The sequence below is a fragment of the Puma concolor genome, chromosome C2, assembly GCF_028749965.1.
Source record: "Puma concolor isolate L17-30 chromosome C2, mPumCon1.1.hap2, whole genome shotgun sequence".
NCBI classification, from domain to species: Eukaryota; Metazoa; Chordata; class Mammalia; order Carnivora; family Felidae; genus Puma; species Puma concolor.
Genome location: NC_141675.1, coordinates 97806745 through 97833247, shown reverse-complemented (window position 1 = coordinate 97833247; position 26503 = coordinate 97806745). Strand labels below are relative to the sequence as shown.

Below are 26503 nucleotides of genomic sequence, written 5' to 3'. Positions count from 1 at the left end.
TTCTTTTTCCAAGGTGGTATGACCTTGTTCTCCACAAAGACCAGAATAGTGATTGCCAGATATGCTAGTGCTGTCTGATCATGTTTTCTTAATTCTGTAGTCTGAGTAAAAGACAGACTGTATTGTTAAATGCATTATGGGTTATATTTAGAGTTGGTAGAGTTGATTTATCAAATTCAAAGGCCACGTCCTGCCCTTGGATATGTCCAATGTATAAATGTGTATCCCTGACCAGAGGCGCGTCTGCTTGAAATGCAATGTTCTTTTGCTAATGGGATCTTTAGAGCTTGCTAGTGGTGGAGGTGGGCCCTGGGCACACTGCACCTGCTGGCTTTTGCCATACTCACAGTTCACAGTGACCTTGACTTGTTTGACATCCGCTGAAGAGACTTCATTGGCAGCTTTGCACTCATATTTGCCTGACTGCTCCCTGGTGATGCCGAGGATCTCCAGATATTCTTCTTCTCCTTCAAATTCTCTCCCTGAAAAATGGAGATTTGCATGACTGTTTTTTAGGTTTACAATGTGCAGCAGAACACCTATTTTTTTTTCCAGAAGCAGAAAATACACATGGATTTTTAATACTTTGACAATGTATTTGTCAGAGGTAACGTTCCACAGAAGCAGACCCCACCCAAGACAAAGAGTCACATGAAAGTGATTCTGGAGGAAGTGTTCTCAGGAAAAACCAGTAGGGAAGTAGGAAAATGGGATCTCGATGAGAAAGAAGCCACGAGAGGGTAGAGGTCACATCCCATACAGGACAACTTGGCTTAATCCCTCAGGGAGCTCTGGGGAGAGCACATACCCCACCTAAAGTTGTTCTGACCAAAAGTCAGGAAGCTGGAGTGTTAATGCATCTACACCCATGAGGGGGACAGACATCCACCCATCAGTCATTGGTTAAGGGCTCAGAACAAAGTGGGAGTTGGGGGCAGGTGCACATGGTTGTAAGGACTCAGAGGCACTACTGTTGAAGCACTGATATCATCAATTACACCATGCAGCAAAGCACTCTTCCCACCAGTTGTTGTTAGGACAAGTGGCTTCCTTTTGAGAAACTGTCACTTTTCTCCCTTAGATTATGAGGAATTCTGTTCACAAAGGTCATGTTCAAAACCCTGTCTTGCAGTTATGGTTTCCTCGCTCAGTATCAAACTACATCATTACTGAGGCTTTCAGGCTATGGACCAGATCCATAAGAATACACCGCTGATGCTGTGCTTTGTGACAGACTGTGTCACATGGGCGTGAGTGGTAGGGAGCTCAATATCGTTGGCTTAATCAGTTAGGATTAGGGGTCTGGAGGCCTTTTTGGACAGTCCGACAAAGTTGGATGTGTCCATTTAGTAATGAAATTTCAAGATAGGCAGCCTTCTTTAACGCCCCTTATGTGGAGCATAATTGATTAAATGAGTTTCTTCCTGGAGAGGGATGGGGTGGGGAGAAGAAGAAGGGGAGGGGAGGAAAGGGAAAGGGAGGAAAAGAAGGTGAAGAAGAAAGGGGATTGAGCAGGGAAAGAGGTTGGCCAAAAAAGCCAATGGACTTTAATTCTGGCTAAATTGAACCCTCCTCACCCTAGATTACAAATCCCACTGCTGTCAGGTTAAGATGGAACAGCCTGGGAGCCTGCTAAAGGACACCGTCCTGCCCCTGTGAAGAAATCTTGCTCCCGGTCATCCTACACTGAATGGTACCAATTAATAGCTTTGCACAAATGCCACAAGCTGTTTTCCTTTTCTGGAAATTCCCCAATGGCCAAATCAACATAACAGACAACTAGCACAGAGACAAATTCACTGTCTAAATATGTCAGCCAAACCTGTTAACCAGACTCCCAATAGAACATAGGGCTTCTTTGATAACATCCTATAACACAACTGTCAGCCAAGCTTCGAGTCTTCTGTCAATTGTCACTATCACTAGTACTGAGGAAACTATGCAATCTCAACAATAAAGGACAGTAGTTATATAGAAATGTATGGTTCTGGTCCTGCACATTATCTAGCACATGCTTCTACTGAAAATGTTTTAGAATTAGTCTATTAAGTAAATAACTGCGTATTATCTGTAAAAGATTTTTTTTCCTCTGTGTTTTCACCTTTCTTCTTCTCCACATTTAGGCAAGCAGTCAGATGTGACTTCACATGCCACAGAAGTAGAATATGGTAGGAAAGAAAACAGAAATCTTAGGAAGGGTAATAGTCCACTCTATTGGACGAGCCGGTAAGAATTTGGACTTGGAGGAAAAAAAATTCATTCCTACGTACTTGCAACTATGGACTTGAGAGTCACGCCAGCTAACTGACGCTAAAATCTTGTAGCCAAATACAAATACCCTGAAGACAAATGGTAATGTTGACAACTGCAGGCCAAAATAGGTGTAAACTCATTAAAAAATCTGGAGTGCAGAGTGGGATTGACAGTAAGACAACATTACTGATTTTGAATCATGGTGGATCGTAATGAAAGAGGGTTCAAAACGATATCGGAATGGTGTAGGATTTCTCCCATGCCCTGCCCCCACACCCATCAACCTCATTCCTGAGTAGGCACTGAGCTGTCAGTGAAAGAGAGAACAAGTGCAGTCTTCTTAGAGATGGCTGACAACACTGAAGTCTTTTTTGATTCCCATGAAATACCTAGAAATGGTGGGTAGTGAATCCCTACCTTGCAGTTTGAATTTCTGAAAGATATAAACCTGTTCCAGAAGAGGGAAAGATGACTTTTAGCAGTACAAATGAAGGCCCTACAGGTTTGGGAAGGTGGCACCTGTGAGAGTAAACATTAAGATGAACCAGAGAAAATAAAGTGGTGTTTATTGGGTTTTGGACCTGGGATTCTTACATGCCAATGTAGGTATTAATAATCCAGTCTTTCCAGGTAAGTAGATAATAAAACAGATCCTCACCAGATGAATTTTCAATCCCACATCTCCAGGAAGACTTACCCCCAATACCACCTGAAGATGAAAGGAAGTTTCTCTTATGGGCCCCAACCATAAGGCAGGATGATCATTTGCTTCTCCCATGATAGCTCTGCTCTACTCTGATGACTGCCTCATTCCCCAGCACACACATACACAGCTGCTTCACTAGAGTGGGGAGTCTCAGTGTGCAAACCAAATACAGGCAAGAGAAACTGGCTGTTCTTCCTTCATGTAACAAGCTTGATAAGAATTTAAAATATTAAACAACACCTCTGGAACCTTCTTGTCATTCTTCCTTGACCCCTTGGATCCTTCAGCTGAAACTTTTATACTGACTACCACCTCTTGCTCGTCTGTTTTTCTTACACCCACAGGAGACTTTGCCCACAACACATTATCTGTCCTACTTCACTTGAACACTTCTTATTAATCCATAGTGATCTGAGAGGAAATGGGAGCTTTTCCGTTGCACAGAATTTGGCTCAGATTAGTTGGTGGAGTTAGCTGAGCTGAATTAAGAAACACAAGCAGAAACTAAAGTCAGAGTCAATAAATCATATAGCTCAGGAGAATTCAGTATCGAAAGGTAGCTCAGTATGTCTATAGGAGAAGCTAGTATATCAATCCACTCCTTTTAATGATCCTCACAGAGTACTCTTTTACTGGGGAAGAAAAGGTATGCTGAATCTTCTGCTGTTGAAAAGCCGGATGGGGCGTCTCTGGCCATGTCCTAAGGATGTATTTGCTGTGTGGAGTTATTGCTTCAAAAGAAGGTATGGCAATGCTAACAGAGCCCCCAGGTGGAAACAGTCACCATGACCAACTGCAGTTTTTTGTTCAAAGCATGGAGTACATGTTGTTAATCTCGAGTCAGAATTCTAAAATGCCCTTGGATTCTCTTGCTCCTCTCCCTTTGCCCTTGTGTGTCTGTCCCCCTCAGGCCACCTTTCCCCTCCATGTTTTCAGTTCACTCTGACTAGCTGCTCTCAACCCAAGGGTGCTGTCCCCATTTCCCCTTTACTCTCTCAACCTTAAGAAGGCTCTGGGGGGGCGCCTGGGTGGCGCAGTCGGTTAAGCGTCCGACTTCAGCCAGGTCACGATCTCGCGGTCCGTGAGTTCGAGCCCCGCGTCAGGCTCTGGGCTGATGGCTCGGAGCCTGGAGCCGGTTTCCGATTCTGTGTCTCCCTCTCTCTCTGCCCCTCCCCCGTTCATGCTCTGTCTCTCTCTGTCCCCAAAATAAATAAACGTTGAAAAAAAAAAAAAATTTAAAAAAAAAAAAAAAAAAAAAAAGAAGGCTCTGGGAATGGAGTGTGACACTTAACCTGTTGTTGAGTTCTCTGCTGGAATAAAGCCCTCTGGCTACAACGTGGGCCTTCCTCTTGTTCCTATCTATTACTTTCTGCCCTTGTATAAATGTTTACTTGAAATGCAAATTTCAATATTCTGGTATTTTAAACATCTCAACCTATTTCCACAAGCTTGCTCACGTCGCCAAGTGTTATATTTATTCCGGGATCTGGTGTTTAGTTTAAATCTCCCTTTGCTTAATGTGCTTTTGTGTCTCCTGGCAATATTCAGCTACCAGGCTAAATAACTTCTCGTCCTCCTCAGTGTATGCACCTTTCAAACTCTTGCACATAATTAGCATATCCCCTCTTAGTCACTGTTTACTCAAATTGTACATATTAGTTCTTTTAATATTTCTTCATAAGTCAGAAAGAAGGGCCTAGAGCTAATGGCAAGAGGAAAGTGTTCTCTTCTGTGCTCCCTAAAGCAGAGGCAAATCAACCAGGAATAATGCCAATTAAAGTATGCCAGGTGCCACCTTCTGAGTATAGCAGCTTTAGAGTTCTGTGCTTTGGTGAATCATGGGGACTTCAGTGTTGACTGAACAAGCCATTTAGATTTCCAAGGTCAATCAGGCCTTTGTAAGCAAGCAGCCATTTAAAATTAAATATATTTCCATGGCACTGCTCTCTCTCCCTTTCTCTCCTTCCTCTCTCTCTCCCATTCCTCTCCTTCTCCTTCCCACACACACAGACACATATAGACAAACAACTGTTTATTTACATATAACCATTCACTTGAACTTTTAGGAAACAGCATACAAATTCACTAACACCCAAATATTTGCTTACTAAACAGAGCAGGCCTATTCTTGAAAAATCTGCAGAGATGACAAGTGCCCTATTTGAAATTTAAAAAAAAGAAAGACTACTATCCTAATAATCATTATGATATTTTTCTTTTCCTTTATTAGAGATACAGGAAATAAAATTTAGAAAACTTGTTAAAATTTGAGCATTTTAGGACTTTAAAAATGTAGAATTCCAAGGGTTTATACATGTTAGGAAATGGACAATTTTTCCCCACTATTCTGAGAAGAATCTTAGTATAACATCCCTGTAGATCATTCTTTCACAGAAGGGAAGATGGGTTTGAAATGGGGTTGACATCTTTGGCTCTTCTAAATTTGAATATTTACAAGTTGCTGTAAACACATTACCTTTAACATAAACACACATACAGATGAAGGAAAAGCAAAGAAGTGGAACGTGTCTTGCAAGGCATGTGTGTGTTTGTGTGGGCCTGTGGCTGGAAAGAAGAGTGAACAGGATGAGCGAAAGCAAGCTATGAACTTCCACCTCTAAAAATAAAAGAAAAAAAGGATTGCAAATCAATGATGCCATTTGAAGTTTCCTGTGCTAACTTCAAATGCTGTAACAAGTTTCTGTTCTTACAGTACGTCTCATGTTTTCTTTTCTTTTTTTTTTTCCTAAGGACATACTCACCTGTTCCTGTGTTTGCTTCCTTCCCTACTTTTTTTTTTTTTCTTGCACATCACGTTCTACACAAACATGCTAAAAAAATGGGAGCGAGAAACCCTGGAAATATGCCTATGATGGGGTTCTGTTTATATTTCCAGCCATGTCTCTCTCTAGGTCCTTTGAAGTTTGGTTGCTCAGCCTCACATCCCACCTGAGAGATCCTTTACTATTTGACAGTGTTTCTGTCCAAAGGGTGAAACCACTTCTCATCCCACCTCTTACCGCCCACCCATCATGAGAGGGTTGAAGGGTGTGGTAAATGATCTGTGTCTGAAAGAAGACAGGGGTGGGGGCAGACACAGTCCTCAGAAGCAGCAATCATAGGAGAATAAGGAGACACACGGAGGAACACTACATTGAAGAGACACAATGGTGATACAATAGGCATGATTTTAAAGAAGAGTTTGAGGATTGGAAATGAAAGAAGAAAGAGTTCTCTAGAGAATGAGGCATTTAACTATTGAGATATTGAGCTATAAGGAAAGGAAGGGGTTGGTTACTCTGCTGGAGAAATGTTCCCCATTTGAATAGGAAGACACAACAGGGTGTGGATTATGCAAATTGGCCCCATGCCTTCTGCAGCCCCAAAGGGTGTAGTTAGTACCCAGAAACCAGAGGCATGCACAATGCCAGGAAAGATTCACAACTGGCTTTGGCTCTATGAATGAGCATAAGCCAAATGAAGAAGAACGCCCTGGCATCATTTTTCTTGGCATCCAGAGAGATCCAATTCATTATGGTTTGTATTTTTGCTTTCACATACAAAAAATCAGCTAGCTGACAGTTTGAGCTCAGCATCCAGCCGGAAGCTGCCATCTACACATCCTTTTTATTCCTGGGGCATGACATTCTGTTATTGTACTCATACTTAACCATTACTTACCTCCTATTTGGTGTCAGTTTTTAGAAACGGTCCTGCCTTTCTAAATGCTAGGCTTGGAATCAGGATTCCCTACATTCTGTTTTTTCAAGGGAAATTGTATTGATAATAGCTAATCTTCCATTGTAGGGACCACATCTGGTTTTGCTCATCATTGTACCCCTCCCTATCGTGCAGCATGATGCTGGATGCTGGAGTGCTTCAGAAATATTGCAGAGTGACTGTTGAAGAAGCTGCTATTTAATAAACACATACTAGGCACTGTGCTAGGTGACTCAGATATTATCTCATTTAATTCGCAATACTGTGTTAGAGTGCTTACAGATGGAAATCCAGGTTTAGAGAAGACCCTAGAAGAAATTGCCCAGGTACATAATGTGATTAAGAAGAGCTGAGGTTCGAACCGGTCTGTGGGCTTCTGGAGCCCATGTTTCTGACTAGGCATATCTACTTTTGTCGGTAGGCTGCCATGAGATGCTATAGTTAGCTGGACCCTTAGCTCTCATAAGCCACTCTATTTCTGTCTACTGAGTATCAAATGGGAGTTTGAGAATGAGAAACTCAGGGAGTTTCCAAAGCAATACAACTCAGTTACAGATAAAGAAAGTAAAAGATAGCCTTCAGTTTTTATAAGGGCTGTGCACTTAACTTCTTAATGAAAGAATCAAATGAAGCAATATATGAGAAAACAAGTTGGTAATTTAGAAGTTTAGCACCACCTACTTATTTATAGAGGTCCCACTGGTGCACACAAATGCCAGCAGCTAGCAAAGGAGCTACAGTGTAGAATGGACATCTGGTATTAGGAAAGACTTACTGGGAGAAGTGAGTTTGTAGGAAGCTGAAAAACACAAGTGCAGAAAACCAGGGCTGGCAAATTGTGAAAGGGTGTGGCAATCTGGTTAGCCTGCTTGAAATAGAGTTTTCCATGCAGGAGAAATGAGCATCATGCTGTGATAGCAGGACATATGCTAGGTTGTGAGGGGTGGTGTGCAGACTCTGGATTTACTGTTTGGTACCCCTGCATCTCAATGAAGGCTCAATGGAGCCTTCTGGCACCCTCAAGGTACTGATTAATGCCATTTTTTATCATTTGTTTTTTCCTTCCTTCCTCTCTTCCTTCCTTCCTTCCCTACCCCCTGCTCCTTCTTTCTTTCATTTCTGGAGAAAACATGGCATATAAGCATGGAATCCCATGGAAATTCTATTTATTTAAAGTCCTTTTTATACTTTTTATATCAATACCGCTTACACTTACTATCAGTTCCTTGGTGCTGAATCCTAAAATGTTTTGTGATAAGCTGCCCTGTGAATTGCTATTGAGAGTGAAGATGGTTCTTCAGGGATGACAAATAGTCATCATCAATCTTGACTAATAGGCAGTAGCTTCCTGGAGCATGATGTTGAGAAAGATTTTGAGGCAGCGTCTGGGCTCAGTGGGAAAGAGTGACGTCTGTGAGGGCAGAAGAAAGGAATGTGTGACACATACTTGGACCTTTGCTTGCCCCAGGGTCTCTTGTAGTCCATTTGAGTTTTCTTAAGTACGAACAGTATTCTAATGCAGTGTGTATGTTGAAAGCTAATGACTTCCTGGGTTTGAATGCAATTGGCACCACTTGGGAAATTAGGAAGGAGTGCTTAACCTGGAGTGAAGATAATGAGTTACATTCTTCATGTGGTTGGTATCAGGTTTTCTTGGAACATCCTGGAGAGTACGTTCCTTAGGCACCCAGAAATATGGAGTTGCTAAGAGCCTGGGGCTACATGTGGATTAAATGTGTAATATATACATTGGTGGTAATTCAAACGCTGTAGTAGAGGCTGCAGAAAGTTAGTATGATACAGCATGATGTCATAAAGCAAGGACTCACTGTCTTCATTTTTATTTTTCTAAGGGTGCAAGAAAGAATAGGCAAGGAGGTAAAACCAGAAAAAAAGACCTCAGAAGAGTCCTTTGGAATAAAAAAAAAAATTCCGCAGGCATCTGTTTTCTGGATGATTCCATAAGAAATGGATGAGGAAGACCTTAGAATTGGTAGCCAGAGGCAGCAACGCCCAAGATCTCTCAGCATTGTCGTCAGAACTGTGGGTGTTACAGGACCTGTCATTAGCGATTCTGCCATGGCTGAGGATTAAATATCAGAAGAGATGAGAACAGCGGTTGCTGTTTTCAAAAGTCACATAAATCAATTGGCATTTTGTAAGTGAATGTGTTAAACGCAGCAGGGCAACTGCACTGTGGAAGGATTGCTAGGCAGAGTTTGCGGCTGCCACAGAAGCCTTAGAAAGGTAATTAAAACAAAGCAGGCGATAACCCCATCTGGCCCTCTGCCCTTTCATTACAGGCCTCCATGTTGCAGTGACCTCATTTGGGCTCACCCCCAAATCCTAGCCTCCCTTCTTCAGCTAGCCTCACTGCTGAATGAGCTGGTCGATCCAATTTAGAGAACTCTTCTTGCTTAAAGTCAATAAATAAGTAATGAAGAGAAAAGTGGAGTGAGAAGTGGGGGTGGGTCAGAAAAGGAAATGGTATAAGCGTGAACTAAATGGATGTTCTTAGAATATTCCCATTTAACATAAGGCGGGAGGCTCAGGGCTCCACACAAATAATCATAAGGAGTCTGGCAATTTGCTTCTTGTTTTTAGACCAAAACGTATGAACCAGGAATTACCCCCGTCAACACTCCATTTGGTTTGAAGCCCTGTGTGTACTAGCACCCGCCCACCCCCGGCCCCCCAATCCTGGCCCGGGCTTTTGGCCTTTCAGGGAAGCAGATGGATCTCTGTGCGAATGGGGGGCCCAGCTGCAGTGTTGGGAGCACACACACTTAGAGGCGGCGTGGGTGAGCCTAGGGGCCAGCCGGTGCCTGCTCTGGAAAGCGGTGGCTCTCCAGGGCTGGGCCCACGTGCTCCTGGAAGGCTCCGAGGCTAGTGGGCCAAAGCTTAATAGGAAAACAGCAGCGATTTGTCTCCACTGCTATTTATGTTTCAAGCGCGTGACAGGCTGTCAGTGCAAGTGAGGGTCGCTAAATTTACTGCCTTTCCGATTACTGCCACAGTCTCCGACTTGACAAGTCACTTCATTTAAAAAGCACTGCGTGAGGATGTTTCCTCTACTTCTTTTTAAATAAAAACAAAGGCACAGAGAAAGGCCACCACGGAGGTTTAAACAGATGAAATGAGGAAAGTCCACCAGACTGTCTTAGCCTGATGGGAAGGCGCTACTTTCACAAATTCCCCTTAATTAAAGTGGCAGGTTGAAGGAAAGGGGTGACCCGGGACTTCTTGGTTTGACTGATTTGTGGACTGGATGATATTTTTATGATGGTTAATAAAATGAATTTTCATACCTGTTGAATTTGAATGCTTAAAGAATATTCAAGTGCAGATCCTTTCCAAACAACTGGATATAAATGAAGAATAAAACTACTTTTTTTTCCTACACTTCATTTCTTTATTCATTTATTTTCTGAGGTTTTTATAAACCAAAGAAGATAACTCTAGACAAATATAAAGAACTAACCATCGAGGGGGCAAAATAAGATGGGTACCTCCAAATGCTGAATAAGATTAATGATTCAAAATATAAATTTTTAGTAATAAAAGACCTGAATACCTAAAAATATATATGCAAGTGGGTTGTGTGTCTGAATAGCAAAATGTGGCTTCTGAAGTACGATTATAAATGGCAATTATAAGAACTAGGAAGTAGAAGAAAGAAAGTTATTCTCTCATGGAACTTACATTCTCATCAGGGATAAATACAGTTGAACAGCTCTGGAAGGCCTTGACTTTATTTCACATGAACGGAAAATGGATTAAAGGCTTTGCAAATTATATGTGAACTAGTTTCTGTTAAAAACTATTAATCATATTTTCATCAATGATTTTAAATGCTGCTTCCATTTACATTTTGGTTTATTTCTTGATTCTTTTCTGTTTCTTGCATCTTTCTGTCTATGCTTGGGCTAGGCGCCTACTATTTTTATTTTTTAATTTTTAATCTATGTTGGGGGAGAGTGGGAGTTTTTATACCTGTTGAATTGCCATAACTTTTTTTTCTAAGAAAACTCTACACCCAACGTGAAGCTTGAACTCATGACTCTGAGATCAAGAATCACATGCTCTACCAACTGAACCCCAGGTACCCCGTACCATAGCTTTCAATACATTTTAATTAAAGCTATGCATAGTCATTTCTCAGAATTTTCATGATTGGTTCCATAGATTTTTTTCAGACGAACTTTAGAATTACCTTTTACATCAAACAACAAATAAATATTCGGTTTTTTGATTGGGTTTATATCAGATTTATAGGTTCACTCACAGAGATATAGCTTTATAATCTTAATTCTGTCTATCCAAGAATAAGATATCATATTTAAGTCTGTATTAATCCATCAATTGTTTTTTTCTTCCTAAGTCATGAGAATTTTGCATTAAGCTTATTCTAATATATTTTATATTTTATTATTCCTTTTTACTATTATGTAACTGGTATCAATAATATTTCTTTAAAAAAACCCATAGTTTTATATGTCAATACTGCAACCAAATACCTAATGAATGATCTTTCTCTTTTATTATTGCTAAAATGGTGTTGAAGCAACAGGCTATCGCTTGTTGAGAAAAAAAAAATCATTCTCATATTATTCACCAAAACAAATTCAGATGTGTCACATAATTTAAAATTAAAATGTAAACTGTAAGGATACTAAAAGAATAGACAATAATTTGATAAAACTGAAGAAGGTAATATCTTTGTAAGCAAGTTAGGAAACACAGAAGCCATAAAAAAAAGAGATTAGTTTACATAAAAAGTCAAAATTTTTCCATAGTACAAAACTTTCATCAACAAATACAGAAATGACAAGATGAAAAATTTATAATATAAATGACATAAAAGGGCCACATTTCTTCCAAAGTTGGAATTTTCAAAATCAGTGGGCTGGTTTGGTTATTTTGGGAGACAGTTTGACAATAGCGACTAAAGCCGAGGACATGCATACGATCCAGCAATTCCACTACTATGTTCAGTGATGTTCCCAGAAGCATTGGAAACACCCACATTGTGTAGAAAGTACATAAATTGTTACATATTCACATAATAAAATACCATACAGCAAAGAAAATGAATGGATGACAGCTGTAAGTGGCAATATGGACAATCTCCCAAACATAATGTTTTGTGAAATGAATAAATAGAGTATAAATCTCCTCTTATGAAAATTGCAGACAAGAAAAACTAATCTATTTTTTTCAGAAATGCTGTATAGTTGTAGAATTATAAAAGTAAGCTAGGAAAGGATTATCACAACATATTTGCATTATCTCCAGTATTTATTAAATGCTTACTATTAAATGTCATGCTTTTCATAGATATGTATTCAGTTACTTAAGAAAATTTCATTCATGTAATGCCCTCTAGTCACTAAAAAGATATATTGATTATAGAATGCTAGTTATGGTTTATCTCTTTTGTGTTAAAAAAAGTTGTATTCACACATAAATACATATATTCATATATATGCTTTTTAACACAGTTGATTGTATATATACAGTGTCTATATAATATTAGTGGTAGTCTTCTGGATTATGGAATCAGAAGGGCCAGGAGTGTGTTGTCAGGGAATTTCTCTTCATTTTTTGTCCTCCTATATTGCTTGAATTTTTGACATAAATCATATGTTACTTTTATATTAAGAGTTTTTTTTAAAAAATGGAATTGGATTTAATAACTTCAGTATAGAGGAAAGACATATTCACCCTTTTGGCTGTCTCCTCAGGGTAGGTTTCTCATAATGAAAAAGAAAATCTCTGAGATTTTTCTATTTCTGGCATAAGGAGAGAAGAATTAATACAGAAATAAGACACCGATACCAAATGACAGGAGGAATTACCAGCCAGGAGGTTGATTTATATAAAAACAGAACAATTCTCTAATTTGCTGGACAATAAAGAACTTTAGTGACTGTATGTGTGAACTGTCTGTTCTTCCCTAGCCTCTGTACTGGCTGACTGTTGCTATTGAGGAATTGTGACCTGTGGGCCCAGCCCACTCTGCCCAGGAGCACTGAGACACAAGCCTGGCCTTCCTTAGAAGTTCTTTCCTCATTATTGAGAAGGGTTTGACCCTCAGCACTGACCCTGAAGGCAGAAGGTATCTATATGCACACTCAGATACATTTTCTTTACCTGTTCTTCACTCTGCACAGCAGTTTGCTTGATTACCCTTCCATACTTGTCACTGGCACTGAGATTGCACTCCAGTCCCCAGGTGGGGCTAACATTGGTCTAAACCATAAATTTGGCCCATGATCTAGTTGTCAATGTCTCCTTTGCTCCAAGGCTGGATTCTCCTACTTGTATTTCTGTCATTGACCACCTGTTAGCCTAGATACAGCACAATTACCCAGCAATCTCAGCACCTTGCTCTAGTCGTAGGCCTTGGACTTGGACATTCTGAGAATAATCCCAACTTGAGCTTCCTTAATGGTATGAACTATAAGTCTTCCTGGAAAGGAAAAGAGGTCTGAGATGTGGGTAAAAAGAATTCATTCTCTGTCTTAGTTTGTTACTTTAGCCCAAGCAAAACTCAGCTATCTTCCTTTCTCATTGGGAACTTTTAAGTTTGCTAGTGGTTTAGGCCCTGCAGTGCTTAAAAGGCAAAAACTACGCAATTATTTACTTAAAAGTATAATATTTATAGGGTCCATATGGAGACCTTTTATAGACAGAGAGAGCAGGTGATAACCAATAGCTGTCTTGCAAAAATATCAGACTCAGTATTTTTTTCCACATTATATAGCACAGTTTTTATATCTCAACCAAGCACTCACATGTTCTCAAGCATTTGTTTATAACTGACAACTTCCCAGCCCCGTGTTGAAGTCATTTCATCTTACTCTATAACGGTTGCCCACCTTACGTCTCACACCTACCTTATAAGGATCTCACACAGAATAACTATTCAGAGATTCAATTGCTAATGGTTTCAACCTAGAATATGGTATTTTGACCCTTGATAAGGGTGAAGCATATTGTTATGGACTGAAGGTGCCTGCCTCCTCCCACTCCCAAAGTGATAGTATTAAGATGTGGGGCCTTTGGGAGGTGATTAAGTCATGAGGGTGGAGTTCTCCTGAATGAAAGTAGTGCCCTTTGGGAAGAACTCCTGAGAGCTCTGGTGCCTCTTCTGCAATGTAAGGATATAGGAAGAAGACACCCATCTATGAACCGATAAATGGGTTCTCACCAGATACTGAACCTACCAGTGCTTTGATTTTGGACTTCTCAGCCTCTAGAACTGTGAGAAATAAATGTCTGTTGTTTAAGCCACCTAGTCTATGGTACTTTGTTATAGTGGCCTGAACTGACTGAGACAGCATATCTACTCAGTATGCTACCATCCATTTATTTAAGAGCCTCTGGAGTCTATCCAAGGATCACGTATTTAGAAAGCAAGCCACTTGGACCATGATTATTTATGCACTTCCTAGAAATGGCTTCACTGAAGTGAAACCACAGGCTTTTCTATAAAGACTATAAAAAATTACCCTTTTGGACACATTTTCTATGTATTTCATAAACTTCAGTCAAATATATTGTCTAATACATTACTCAATACTCTTTATAAATGCCCTCCATGTATCAAAATATTTGCAGAAAATATTTCCTTAGATGGATTTTTAAACTCTTGCCACTGTGTTTAAAATAACAAAATAGGGGCGCCTGGGTGGCGCAGTCGGTTAAGCGTCCGACTTCAGCCAGGTCACGATCTCGCGGTCCGTGAGTTCGAGCCCCGCGTCGGGCTCTGGGCTGATGGCTCAGAGCCTGGAGCCTGTTTCCGATTCTGTGTCTCCCTCTCTCTCTGCCCCTCGCCCGTTCATGCTCTGTCTCTCTCTGTCCCAAAAATAAATAAACGTTGAAAAAAAAATTTTTAAAAAATAAAATAACAAAATAGATATGTGAATCAGTATATTTTTTCTTTTGCTTTCATTTTAGAAAAATTATGCAGATTTCATGTCCAGATATAGTAATCAGCTTATCTCAGGTTCCTGTCACCATCTACTCCATTGTTTCTCAAAGTGTGATTCATGGACCACCTATATAAGAATCCCACTAGAAGCTTTTTATACATGTAGATCATCAGATCCTTTCACAGATTTATTGAATCAGAACCATCAGGAATTCATGTGTTTATAAAGTTCCACAGGTGATCCCTGGGCACACCGACATGTGGGAACCCTCCACCTGATTTTAGTAGTCTGTCATTCAGGTGCACAACCCTTTTTTTCTCTCTCAAGGGGTTTCAATTAACTTTAACTGAAGAGTTTAACCTTGGCCTGTGATCAGGAATCAATCTAATTTTTAGGTCCAGGAAGACTGAAAGAGAAAAGTTAAATTCTCATAAGAAGAATCAACATTCTGCATTGAATACAACACCCAATTCCCCTTCCTGAGCTAACAATTCAAACCTCCATGTGTTGGTTTCAACGTGACACTTTGTGTCACACAGAGCTGCTTGCATTGCTAGCTCATTTATCCACATAGGCATATTGTTTTCTCTGTCTTTACAAATGACGCTGCTTAAGTTTAGCAAAGTTAAAGAATTTTCCCAACATCAGACAGATAGTACATGGCAAAGCCACCATGTCTGTGTGACTCTAGTGTTTTAACCATTATAATATATTATAAAAGTTTCAGCTCTACTCCTGGTACTAATTTCCCTTGTCTACCAGTTCCAGACACTAGCTTCCTAACAAAATCCAGTGCTAACTACCTGGTGGCTTGTCTAGAACTCGAAATAAAGCCTAGATCCCAATTCCCAATTGTCTACTATCCTTTCTGTCCAGCAATCACTGTGTTTTGCTGGGCATGGTCACTAGATTTTCAAATTATAAAAATAACCAAGAATAGGTTATTACATGCAAAGTTGAACAAAAAAATGCAAATTGCTTTTTCTATCTCCATTATGTGTGAATTTTATTATAAAATCCTCTTTGACCAGTGGATAAACTGTGAACTTGCAGAATAACAGATGGATGGCTGCTGACCTTACCAAGTATTGGAAGATCCTCTAAGAGTAAATTAATTTATAAAGAGATGAGAGATTTAATTTCTTTGGATCATGTTACACAGGATTCCGAGCTCTCCCAACCCACACTCTAATAGTCTGGTTGCAGAGTTACATTGAAATTACATGTGGCCAGCATGAGGTGCAGGCAGATAAGGTGATGCAAAGTGGGGTCTGCCTGCCTGGCGAGATTTGACAGGTTGCCAGGCAGGATAAATTGCCTCAAAGAAATCAAACTTTAAAGCTTAATTATTTTCCCATTAAGACTCTTTTTTGCAATGCAAATATTAATGCAAGTGGTTCTACCTTTTATCAGTTAACGTCTTAATTCTCAATTAACACCTAAGGGACTTGTCAGCCTGCAGGCAATCAGGATAGGTACTTGTGGGAATAGGTTCTGGGGAACTACAAGGACTAGAATGGAAGAAGAGGGCACTGCTAGGGATGTGGGTGGGTCACAGTTCAGATAGCACATTTTACACATCTAAATGTTCGAGGCAACTAAATCTAAACGTTCGAGGCAACTATGAAGGAAGTAGTAAATACTGATACAAAATCTTTCTCTTTAATATCTAAGTCTTGATGTGAAATTAGTTGTAGATATGGATAAAGAGGACGGTCTTTACATGTCATATATACACACACAAATAAGTCAGTCCTGGAATAGGTACAAAACACACTAAAAGTCTTTCGGCCTGTTTGAGGTCATACTAGGTGGTCTTTTAAACTTGCTGATTCATATCTCTGAGAACAATAGCCAGTTCTTCAGAAGATAGTTGAGTAAATTCTGAGTAGGAGGTCTTGGAATATTTTTAATATATCACTAGGTTTTTAAATTTCCTCAGTATTCCCTTCCTTGCAAGGATTCTATACTATATGATCAAGGCTAAACTTGGTTATAATAATATCTCAAGATACAACATTTACTGATGAAATTTTAGGTTCCTGGTCTAAAAATCCCTTGCAATTTCAAGGTGAAAAAAGTTAAGCACCTCAAATCACTCTCTTTAGACAGATGGTTTTACCTGAAGGCTAACTTAGCAGTGGCTTTCGGGCCACTGACTGACTTGCTGTGGTTAGCGGCAGAGGAGACTATAGGGAAGATGCGAAGGCAGAAAAGTGTGAGGGAAAGGTCCTACAGCAAATAAGAAGGTAATAGAGTGAGGCACAAAGAGGTCATAGAAAGAAATCAAGCAAAGTGGACCATGGGGAAACATAAGAGCAGGAAAAAAAATACTACCATATTGCAACATCCTAGAATAGACTCACAGATACCTACAAAATCAGCCTGTTGACAGTCAAGGCAGACTGAGGTTTATTGACAGGTTGGTTGAGCCTAAACCTATTCATAAAAAGACTTCATTTGGATATGGCATAAAGTAGTCATGTGAAGAAATGGTCACCTGTCATCTACACATCTGAGAGTAAGTGAATACGTAAGCACAGGATTGCAAAGGTGGCTGGGTATAGGAAAGCTTAAGAGTCACAAAAGTTTCCAGTGGTCATTCTTGACAACATAGTGATAACCTTTAGTCATCTTTATAGGACTGGAGGCTTAATAATTTCTTACAACTGATATCCCTGGTCCTGATATCATTCCAGGTAGTACAAGGGCTTTAGGTTCAGGTTTGGGTAGGTTATCAAGGCTTTGCACATCAGGGATAATGAAAACGTTTTGTCCCTATATTCAGTTCTTATCTAATGGAATGTCTACCTAGAGAGCTGTTGAGTGCTGTCATGGATGAATACTATTGGCCGTTGCCATGGGAAATGGGGATGCTGGTTACGTATGACCTATATGAACTCTAGTGGGGCTAGTTAAACCCAGTTAGAGCATGTCTAGGTTGGATTCACATTAATGAAAAGAAGATGCAATTCCAAAATAGTCAGATGTTTGACCTTCCCCTTTCCCAATCCAAGCACTGGCCATTGAGAAATATATCCTTCTTTCCTCAAGAAGTCAAAGTTGGAATATCAGAAAGCGACTTAAGGATGAGAGATATTTGGAAGAAAAGAGGAGTGTGTGTGTGTGTGTGTGTGTGTGTGTGTGTGTGTAAAATATGTTCGGGGAGGGGTACCTGGGTGGCTCAGTCAGTTCGGTATCTGACTCTTGATTTTGGCTTAGGTCACAATCTCACAGTTTGTGAATTCAAGCCCCATGCTGTCAGTACAGAGTCTGCTTAGGATTCTCTCTCTCTCTCTCTCTCTCTCTCTCTCTCTTCCTCCCTCTCTCAAAAATAAAATTAAAAAAAACATTAAAAAATATATATGTTCAGGGAAAGCTGGAGAAAGGTAAGTGACAGAATTTGTGTCAGCAGGAATGTGGAATTATTCTCCAAACTAGCAAGAATATAGTCAAAGAGCCAAAAATATTAAACTTGAGACACATTTAAAATGAAGTTTGGTAGAAGAAAAGTTTAAAAGTAATTTCACAAAATTTAATCATATAGATTTAATCTCCATTTGTTGGAAGATACTTTTTTGTAACTCTTCCAAATTACAATTCAGGATACAGTTTCTCAAAATTTTTTAGGTAGCAGAACACCCCCCAAAATCACAGTACTTACTTTAACAACAAATACAAATGCAAAAAACTAAGTATTTGAATCATGTTTTGTGTTTATCCTGTTTCGAATGTTAGATTTTAATTAGAGAAATGTTGTAGATGCCAAAATATTTAAGGACTTCTTGAGACAACCTTCAATCAATAAAATGAATCAGTAAAAGAATGCCAATATTCCATTTTAGCAGCAGAACCACTAGTTTTGGTTTCTGGAACACCAGTGTTCCTTAGCAAATAGTTTGAAAACCATTGAAATAGTTTCCGAAGGACAAATCAATGCAATTATCTCAAAGGATAAACTAAAATCAAGCAATGTAAAGGGATGGTAGGTCAACTGCCAATTATCAAACTTTGATAGCCATAAATGAAAAACCAAATATGGCCAGGAGATTGACATCCTTGGGTTCTTCATAAAGATGAACCCTGTATCTCATGCTAAGAAGAGAGAGAGAGAATTGTGGGGGGGGGGGCTGTGTATAAATACAGGAGGGGTAGCTCTCCCTTTTTAATGAGTACCAGTCCTTAGAATAGAAGCATGTTAGAGAATTTAATTTGACAATTATTATACACCCAAACACCCAGTACTATGCTGCGAAGACACAACAAAGTATAATAAGACAACACTAAAACAGAATGGGGACGTAAAACTACTTAGGAAACCATTTTATTGATAACATGTCATCAATAACTTGAACTTGCTTTTACTGCCAATATTCATTACTTTTCAATGTTCCAGTTCCTTACTTTTGAATATGATTGCCCAGACAACAGATACTCATTCAATGTTAGTTTATTTTTAGTCTCTTTCTCTTTCTTCTATAACTGCCTCTCAGAGTTTTTACCTCTTAGATTCTGAATACCCTGCTCTATATTTGGTGAACCACTTAAAAAATGTAAGATTGGAGATTTAACATAGATGTCTTTTCTAAACAAAACCTTTTTATTGCTGAAATACAGATATGCATGTCCTATTATTTTAGTGATAACCAAATATATTTTTGAAAAAATTATTTCCTAAGATTGTGACTTATTTTGTTCCAAATTTGTCTTAAGTTGGAACCAACAGAGGTACAGAGGGGGCATTAACAAACTATGGCCCATAGGCCAAATTTGACCTGCTGCCTACTCCACAGCTAAGAATGGTTTTTGCACCTACAAATGATTAAAAAAAACTAAAACAAAAACAATATTTTTTTAAGTTTATTTATTTATTTTGAGAGAGAGAGAGCGCATGAGTGGGGTAGAGAGAGAGAGAGAGAGAGAATCCTAAGCATGCTCTGCGCTGTCACTGCAGAGCCTAATGTGGGTGTTGAACTCACAGGTTGGGAGATCATGATCTGAGCCAAAATTAAGAGTCGGACTCTTAACTGACTAACCCACCCAGGTGCCCAAGAACAATATTTTGTGGCACATTAAAATTACATGAAATTCAAAGACCGGTATTCATAAATAAAGTTTCATTGGGATACAGCCATGCCCATGAATTTATTTATTGCGTAAGACTACCTTCAGAGTTTAGCTGCAACATAGATTGTACAGCTTGCAAAGTTTAAAATATTTACTACTTGGCCTTTTATGAAAAAATCTGTCAACCACTGGTATAAAGGAATAGATCCTACCATGCAAGTCTGAAGACCCGCATTTTTCACTGGGCTGTTGTGTTTAAATCAGGTAATATTAAATAACAACAAAATTGAATTTCAGAGATATTATTCTAGGATAGGCAATTATTTTCTTTTTAAAATTTTTTTTTAATGTTTATTTATTCTGGGGACAGAGAGAGACAGAGCATGAATGGGGGAGGGGCAGAGAGAGAAGGAGACACAGAATCGGAAGCAGGCTCCAGGCTCTGAGCCATCAGCCCAGAGCCTGACCCGGGGCTCGAACTCACGGACCGCGAGATTGTGACCTGAGCTGAAGTCAGACGCTTAACTGACTGAGCCACCCAGGCGCCCCAGGCAATTATTTTCAAATAATTATGGTGTCAATACCTATGATTCCACTTTCATTTTAGGTCATCCTAAATATCATGCTAACGCAGTGTCTCTCAACCTAGGAAAAACCATCTAGGGAATGCCTTAAAAAGGAAGACTGTTAGGCTCAACTCCAGAAGTTCCAATCTAGCAGGTCTACTGTGAGCCCTAGGAATCTGCATTTTAACATGTAGGGGATGCATATGCACATTTGACTACAAAAGCTTCACAAAGGCATTGATTCACCCACCAGTTCCTCTGCTCTGGGTCTCAATAAACCATGTCAAGAAAGCTTTCAAAGCTCTGGCTGTGGGTATGAACTGAACTATTTTCTAGGGAAGAGACTGCTACACTTGCTGTGGGGCTGCTCCCAGGAGAAAGGCAGTAAAAGTTAGAATCAGACTAATAGCCTTATACTTGTTTCTTTCTAAAAAAGCCAAAAAGGCCCCAGGCATTTCTTTTGCCTGCTGGAGACATGGTGATCACAAACCCATAAGGTGCACAGAATTTGGTTCCCACAGCAGAGAAAAGCCGTTAATGAAATCACATGCAAACACTCACAAGATGGGAGAGAAATGCACAAGAATCAGTCATGGAGCTTTCGCATTATAAAACTAAAAATCGTATTTCCAAGAGCTGAAAAGTTTTCCCCTCTGAGAGTAGTAGTATACCAAATTCATATTAAAACTCTTTCTTATTTTATGTTGCCTGGGAGTTCTTAAAATTGATGGATCATAGGAAAAATGGCGTGACATTCTCATAGGGACTGGCAGCTTGGAATGGCCATACAGTTTAGACCCTGAAACACAGAGATACACCCCCCTAACTACCCCCGACTCCTCCTCCCCCCACTCTGACACACACACTTATTTAAAATTTCCTCTTTGGGACGCCCGGGTGGCTCAGTTGGTTGAGCGTCCGACTTCGGCTCAGGTCATGATCTGTGAGGTCATGATCAGGTCATGATTGGCTCAGTCTGTGAGTTCGAGCCCCTCATTGGGCTCTGTGCTGATGGCTCAGAGCCTGGAGCCTGCTTCCGATTCTGTGTCTCCCTCTCTCTCTGCCCCTTCCCTGCTCATGCTCTGTCTCTCTCTGTCTCAAAAATAAATAAAAACATTAAGAAAAAAAATAAAAACAAAATTTCCTCTTTGCCCTGGGTCAATGCTGAAGACTAGGAGTAAGTCTATTTAGCAGGGTCAGAGAAAAAATGGCTACAGGAATCTGAAGACAATCATCCTTGGAAAGGTGTAGCCTTGGGAAATCAACCTCACCATTGAAGATTCCAAAGGCCCTGGAAGGTCTCAGGAAAGGCAGAGGCTTAAAGGAAAACAATATCAGCAGTGTAGTGCTTGGATAAAAGGGATACCAAACACTGGATACCCCTGCTTAAGTTCATCCAGTGTACAAAGAGCAAATCCACCCAAGATAAACCCACCTGAAAGTAGAGTGTGTGTCTGTGGGTCTGTGGGTCTGTGTGTGTGTGTGTGTGTGTGTGTGTGTGTGTGTGTGTGAAAGAGACAGAGAGAGAGAGAGAGAGAGAGAGAGAGAGAGAGAGAGAGAATCTCCAAATTCCTACACCCTTACATTTTTCTTTCTATATGTCACCTGAAGGTGCCCTATTGCCTGACTTTCCAGGGGTACTGTTGAAGTTTTGTAAGATTCTGGATGCTAGGAAAATTTAAACACTGATGTGAACGAGCAGAGTAGAAATAGCATCTGCTTTATACAAGCTAAATAAAAGTATGGCACATACCATCAATCCTTTTGCCTCAGGACATAAAGTGATCACCAGCTGGACTCAGAAACATCCCTATACCATGTAGCAGAGGGCCTTGTGAGAAAGAAGAGAGTTACAAGCTGCTCAGAACAAGTGTACAGCTTGGCTGGTAGTGTTAAGAGGATGCTGCTGGTTCTAAAAGAATTAAAATGTTCCTGCCTAGTTGTCATTCATATCTCAGCATCTCCCTTTTTTATGTCCTTTTTTCTTTATTCTTAGATTTTTATTGATTTACATACTCTGTTATTTCTGAAGTTCTAAACGTGAGTGAAGGAAAAAATAAATATAAATACAAAGATAAAAGGACTCAAAAGGATGAGTGAGGAAGTGATCACATGCATAATTTTTGGCAGGCTGGTGTGTGTGTGTGTGTGTGTGTGTGTGTGTATGTGTGTGTGTGTGTTTGAGTGTGTGTACAGGCAAATGGGGAAGACAAGGAGTCAAGAAGATCTCTACTATTCAATACATTTTGTTGTCTCTCTACTCCCAAATCAAAGGCATTTAAATCATTTATCCTTCAGTACTTGGATCAGCTTGAAATGTCCTCTGGGCAGGTGAAATTTCTCCATTTGCCACCTTTAGACGTCACCTGGATTCTACGTTAGCTCTCGAAGAGTTGACAAAGGCAAGAGGAAAAGCATCAGCGATGAAGAAGGGGGTACTAGTGAGGGGAGTATAGGAGAAAATACTAAGTAGAATCTGGAAAAGATGAGGAGTATGAGTGCCAGGAGAAGGAGAGAAACAGGAGGTGGGAAAGGAAACAGACCTGAAATCCTGGAAGAGGGAAAATGGACAGAAAAGTTTAAATGGTGTGCAGAATGAAGGTAAGAAAAGGAAGAGAAAGAACCACAAGCATTTATTGAGTGAAAATTATGTGCTAAGAATATCACATGAATTATATTACCTAACCTTCTTGAAAGCTCTGTCATACAAGCATCATTATCTCTACAGATGAGGAAACTGAAGCACAGAGCTATTAAGTATCTGCCCTAAGATCACACAGGTAGTGGGGAAGGAGAAGAGGACTGAACACTCATTCACCAAATAGATATTTATTGACAGCTTATTGTAAATCAGACATGTGCTAAGCAATTCCACACAAACTTGTTGATTTGGGAAATAAAACATCACAATATAGTTATACTGTGGGTGAGGACCAGAGATTGGAATTTGTTTTTCAGGATTATAAGGCTGGTAAGTGGCAGAATGAAGATTTACATTCCACTCTGTCTAGCTCTAAAGTCCATGTTCCTTAAACTAGAAGAGAAATTCTATTTCAGAAATAGGGAGAAGGGACCAAAATGAAAGGAGCTGTGTGGCTTGAGATGAAAGAAATCTAGAAAATACAGAAAAGAGAGGTATGTATCCTAAAATATGAGATATTTGGTGATTAAAGTCTGATTAGATTAGATATGAAAACTTTTTGATGTAGCAAGAAATTCAGAAAATTTATTTTAGCATTTACATTTGATTTTCCTGATCATTCTACCTTACTTCATTGTTTCGTTTCATTTTATTTTACAAAATAAGTAAGCTTGTATAGTATAACAGCCTTGAAACTGGATTTAGGGAAACTGGGTTTATAGTTTTGTCACTAACTTTAGGCAAGTCATTAAAAATTCCCAAAATTCACTTTCCTCATCTGTAAAATAGAGGTTATAACACATTTCTTGATAGCCTTATAATATAGGTAAGAAGTTCAAAAAAGATAAGGTGTGCAAATTAGCAGGCACTATTTGTGAGTAAATGCACATGGTTAAACTTCATAGCACTCTTGTCTTAGGCTGTAGAGAGTGTCTGGCTTGCTCGTCCTTTGTCCCCCTCTGCAGATTCCCCAGGGATTTGATCTTCCACTAGGAGTTAGTCATGAAGATGCATGGGCCACTGCCCACTTGCAAAGTGCCAGAGTATCCAGGCACTTAGGAATATTTTGCACACGGAGCTTTTGCCATCTCATAGGTTCATTCTTCCCTCTTGGAGCCTTTGCAGAGTTTTTATTGCATATTTAAATCTAATCAAGCCTTGAATATTGCCTGTGACTATTGTAAAATATCCATTTGGGTTTTTTTTTGACATAATGGATTTGGAGCTTTTTTATTTCAGTGTACAGATTGATGTAAACAATACCTGCTGTCTATCTTCCTCCCGGAAAACATTCCTCTCCTTCCTGGGCTTCTTTCTACTCAATCTTCAAAAACCAGTGCAAGTGACATCTCTTTTATGAAGTCTTTCTCAACATCTTCCTTTCTGCTTCTCCTCTTAATCCCTACTCGAAACTACCCTTATGCTAGTCTCCAGTGCTTGTTAGTCTCTATGCTCCATAAATTTTGTTCATACAATTATGGTGGCCTAGGTCAGGCTGCACTGACATCATTTGTATACATTTCTGTCTCCCCAGCTAGACTGTGAGATTCATGAAGCTAGGTCTCTAGGCCTATTTATCTTTATATTATCCTGTTCATTTATTGACTTGCATATTTATTTATACATTCAACTAAATATATGATTGTCTACTACATGCTAGGTGCTGAAGATGCAGGGTAAATAAAATCAGCCAATTTTCACTTTTATGAAGCTTGCCATCTGAAACATGTAGGTATGTGTAGAGGGTAGAAGGTGTGGTGTGTGTGTGTGTGTGTGTGCATGATAATCTGGTTAAGTCTATGTTACAACCCTATCTGGTGCTCAGAAGGCAAGATCACCTAAGAAAAAGCCATGTAAATTGAGATCTCAAGGATAGGTATTTTATTAACAAGCAAGGAGTTCACAGAAAATAGTAGGTACTTAAACAAAACAAAACAAAACAAAACAAAACAAAACAAAACAAAACAAGTGAAGGATTTCCTCAAATAGAAGAGAAAAATGTTATAACAGAAAAAGCTATTATTTATTTAGGTCTTTCTATACACATTTATATTGTTTCAGGTAATTCTTATAACTACCATATGAGAGCACATTGTTTCTCTTATTTTTTACAACAGCTTCAAAAAACATTAGAAATTAGACAGTGAGTGAAATGTAACACAAACCGTCTACTTTCAGTCCAAATCACAAATTATTCTAGAGATCCTCACTCAAGGAGGTTTCATCTTTTTTTTTTTTTTAACCAGAGAAAGCAAACCAAGTAACCTTAATCTATCATTTGAATTTATTTGTTCCAATTATATTCTTCATCTTTACTTCCCAAATGAGAGTTTTTAAATACCCTCACTCATTTCTGTACTGAAATATTTAATTGAGTGAGAGATTAGAGTAGGGGTTTTATAAGTGGTTATCGTATTTCATTTTAACAACTGTGATGGGTTACCAAAATTGCTGCACATAGCCAGATCTCTATAAATAGAAACCTATTACTAGAGGGTACAGAATAATTATATTATCCCAAATACTACTCTGCACTGTCCCTGTCACATAGTAGATACTCAATAAATGATTAGTTTTTAATGATGAATCTGAAATGATTTTTTTTTTGACAGCCACTGCTATTGTGACCGAATATTCATTTGAGGGGTCACTGCCAGGGTGAAAGACTGTGGTCAAAGGACAAAGTAAAGCTCGCTAGATTATGGAGACTGTCCTTGTTGATCTGACCTCATTAGCATCATTCCCAGGGTTCTTGAACTCAATACCAAAAAAAAAGGCCTTATGACTGCATTAAGGAAAACCACAGTTCCTCTCCCAGGAGATAATCATGGAAGAGTGCAAATAGGCATATATTTTTAAATAAATTACAAAATGTGACAGTGGATAAGCTTCACACACGATGTTTTTCTTCTGAAGTTTAGGAACAGTATTCCTAATTCTGTAAGTAGCATAACAGCAGGCTGATGGTGTATGTATATAAGGTAAAATCCTTTCCCAACGTCCACAAACTGGGGATTAATTTTTTTTCCCTTTCATTTTAATTCTTAGAGCACTGAGGAATTCCTTTCTGTTCCGGACTATAATGAGGGCTCTGTTTGAGAGATTTGTCTCTGTAGCTAATTTTTATGCTAATCAGTCATATGGTTTATCTCCACTTTAACGCCCCTACTGATCCAGATCTTTTGCATGAACTATCTGCCTTAGATCTGTAGAGGATTTCAAACTTACTCAGTAATGCCTCGAGTTCTGCATTCACTTTTGCTAAAAAAAAAAAAAAAAAAAAAGGTTCTGATAAACAAAACAAATCCTTTTTTGAAGCAATAAATCATACCCACAGTTTGCATAGCACTCATTATTTTAACCTTGATCAAGGTCTAATTACGTCGGGTATTTTACACATACTGACCCATGTTTTCAGACCCAGCAATCAGTACAGTTAAGGAATGAGAGCATGTGTCTGTAGTGTTTATCTGTCAGAAGCCAAGTGCTTTCTGTCACAGAGTATGAAGTTACTATTGATTTCCCTCCTACCCCTTTACTCTGTGGATTTATTTCTGTTGTAATCTTGCCACAGGTTCATTCTTTGGACCAAGACTCTTTCATCATAATCATG

General features: G+C 39.3%; 1 protein-coding gene across 6 annotated transcripts in view; it reads right to left on the bottom strand.

Moving 5' to 3' along the window:
• The window catches only part of LSAMP (limbic system associated membrane protein), a 922095-nt gene that overhangs the window by 50145 nt on the left and 845447 nt on the right, over positions 1 to 26503 (bottom strand). For all 6 annotated transcript variants that reach the window (XM_086675372.1, XM_086675373.1, XM_086675374.1 and 3 more), the window contains one exon: positions 348 to 482. In XM_086675372.1, coding sequence (XP_086531498.1) covers positions 348 to 482 — 135 coding nt within the window. The remainder of the gene's footprint in view (positions 1 to 347; positions 483 to 26503) is intronic.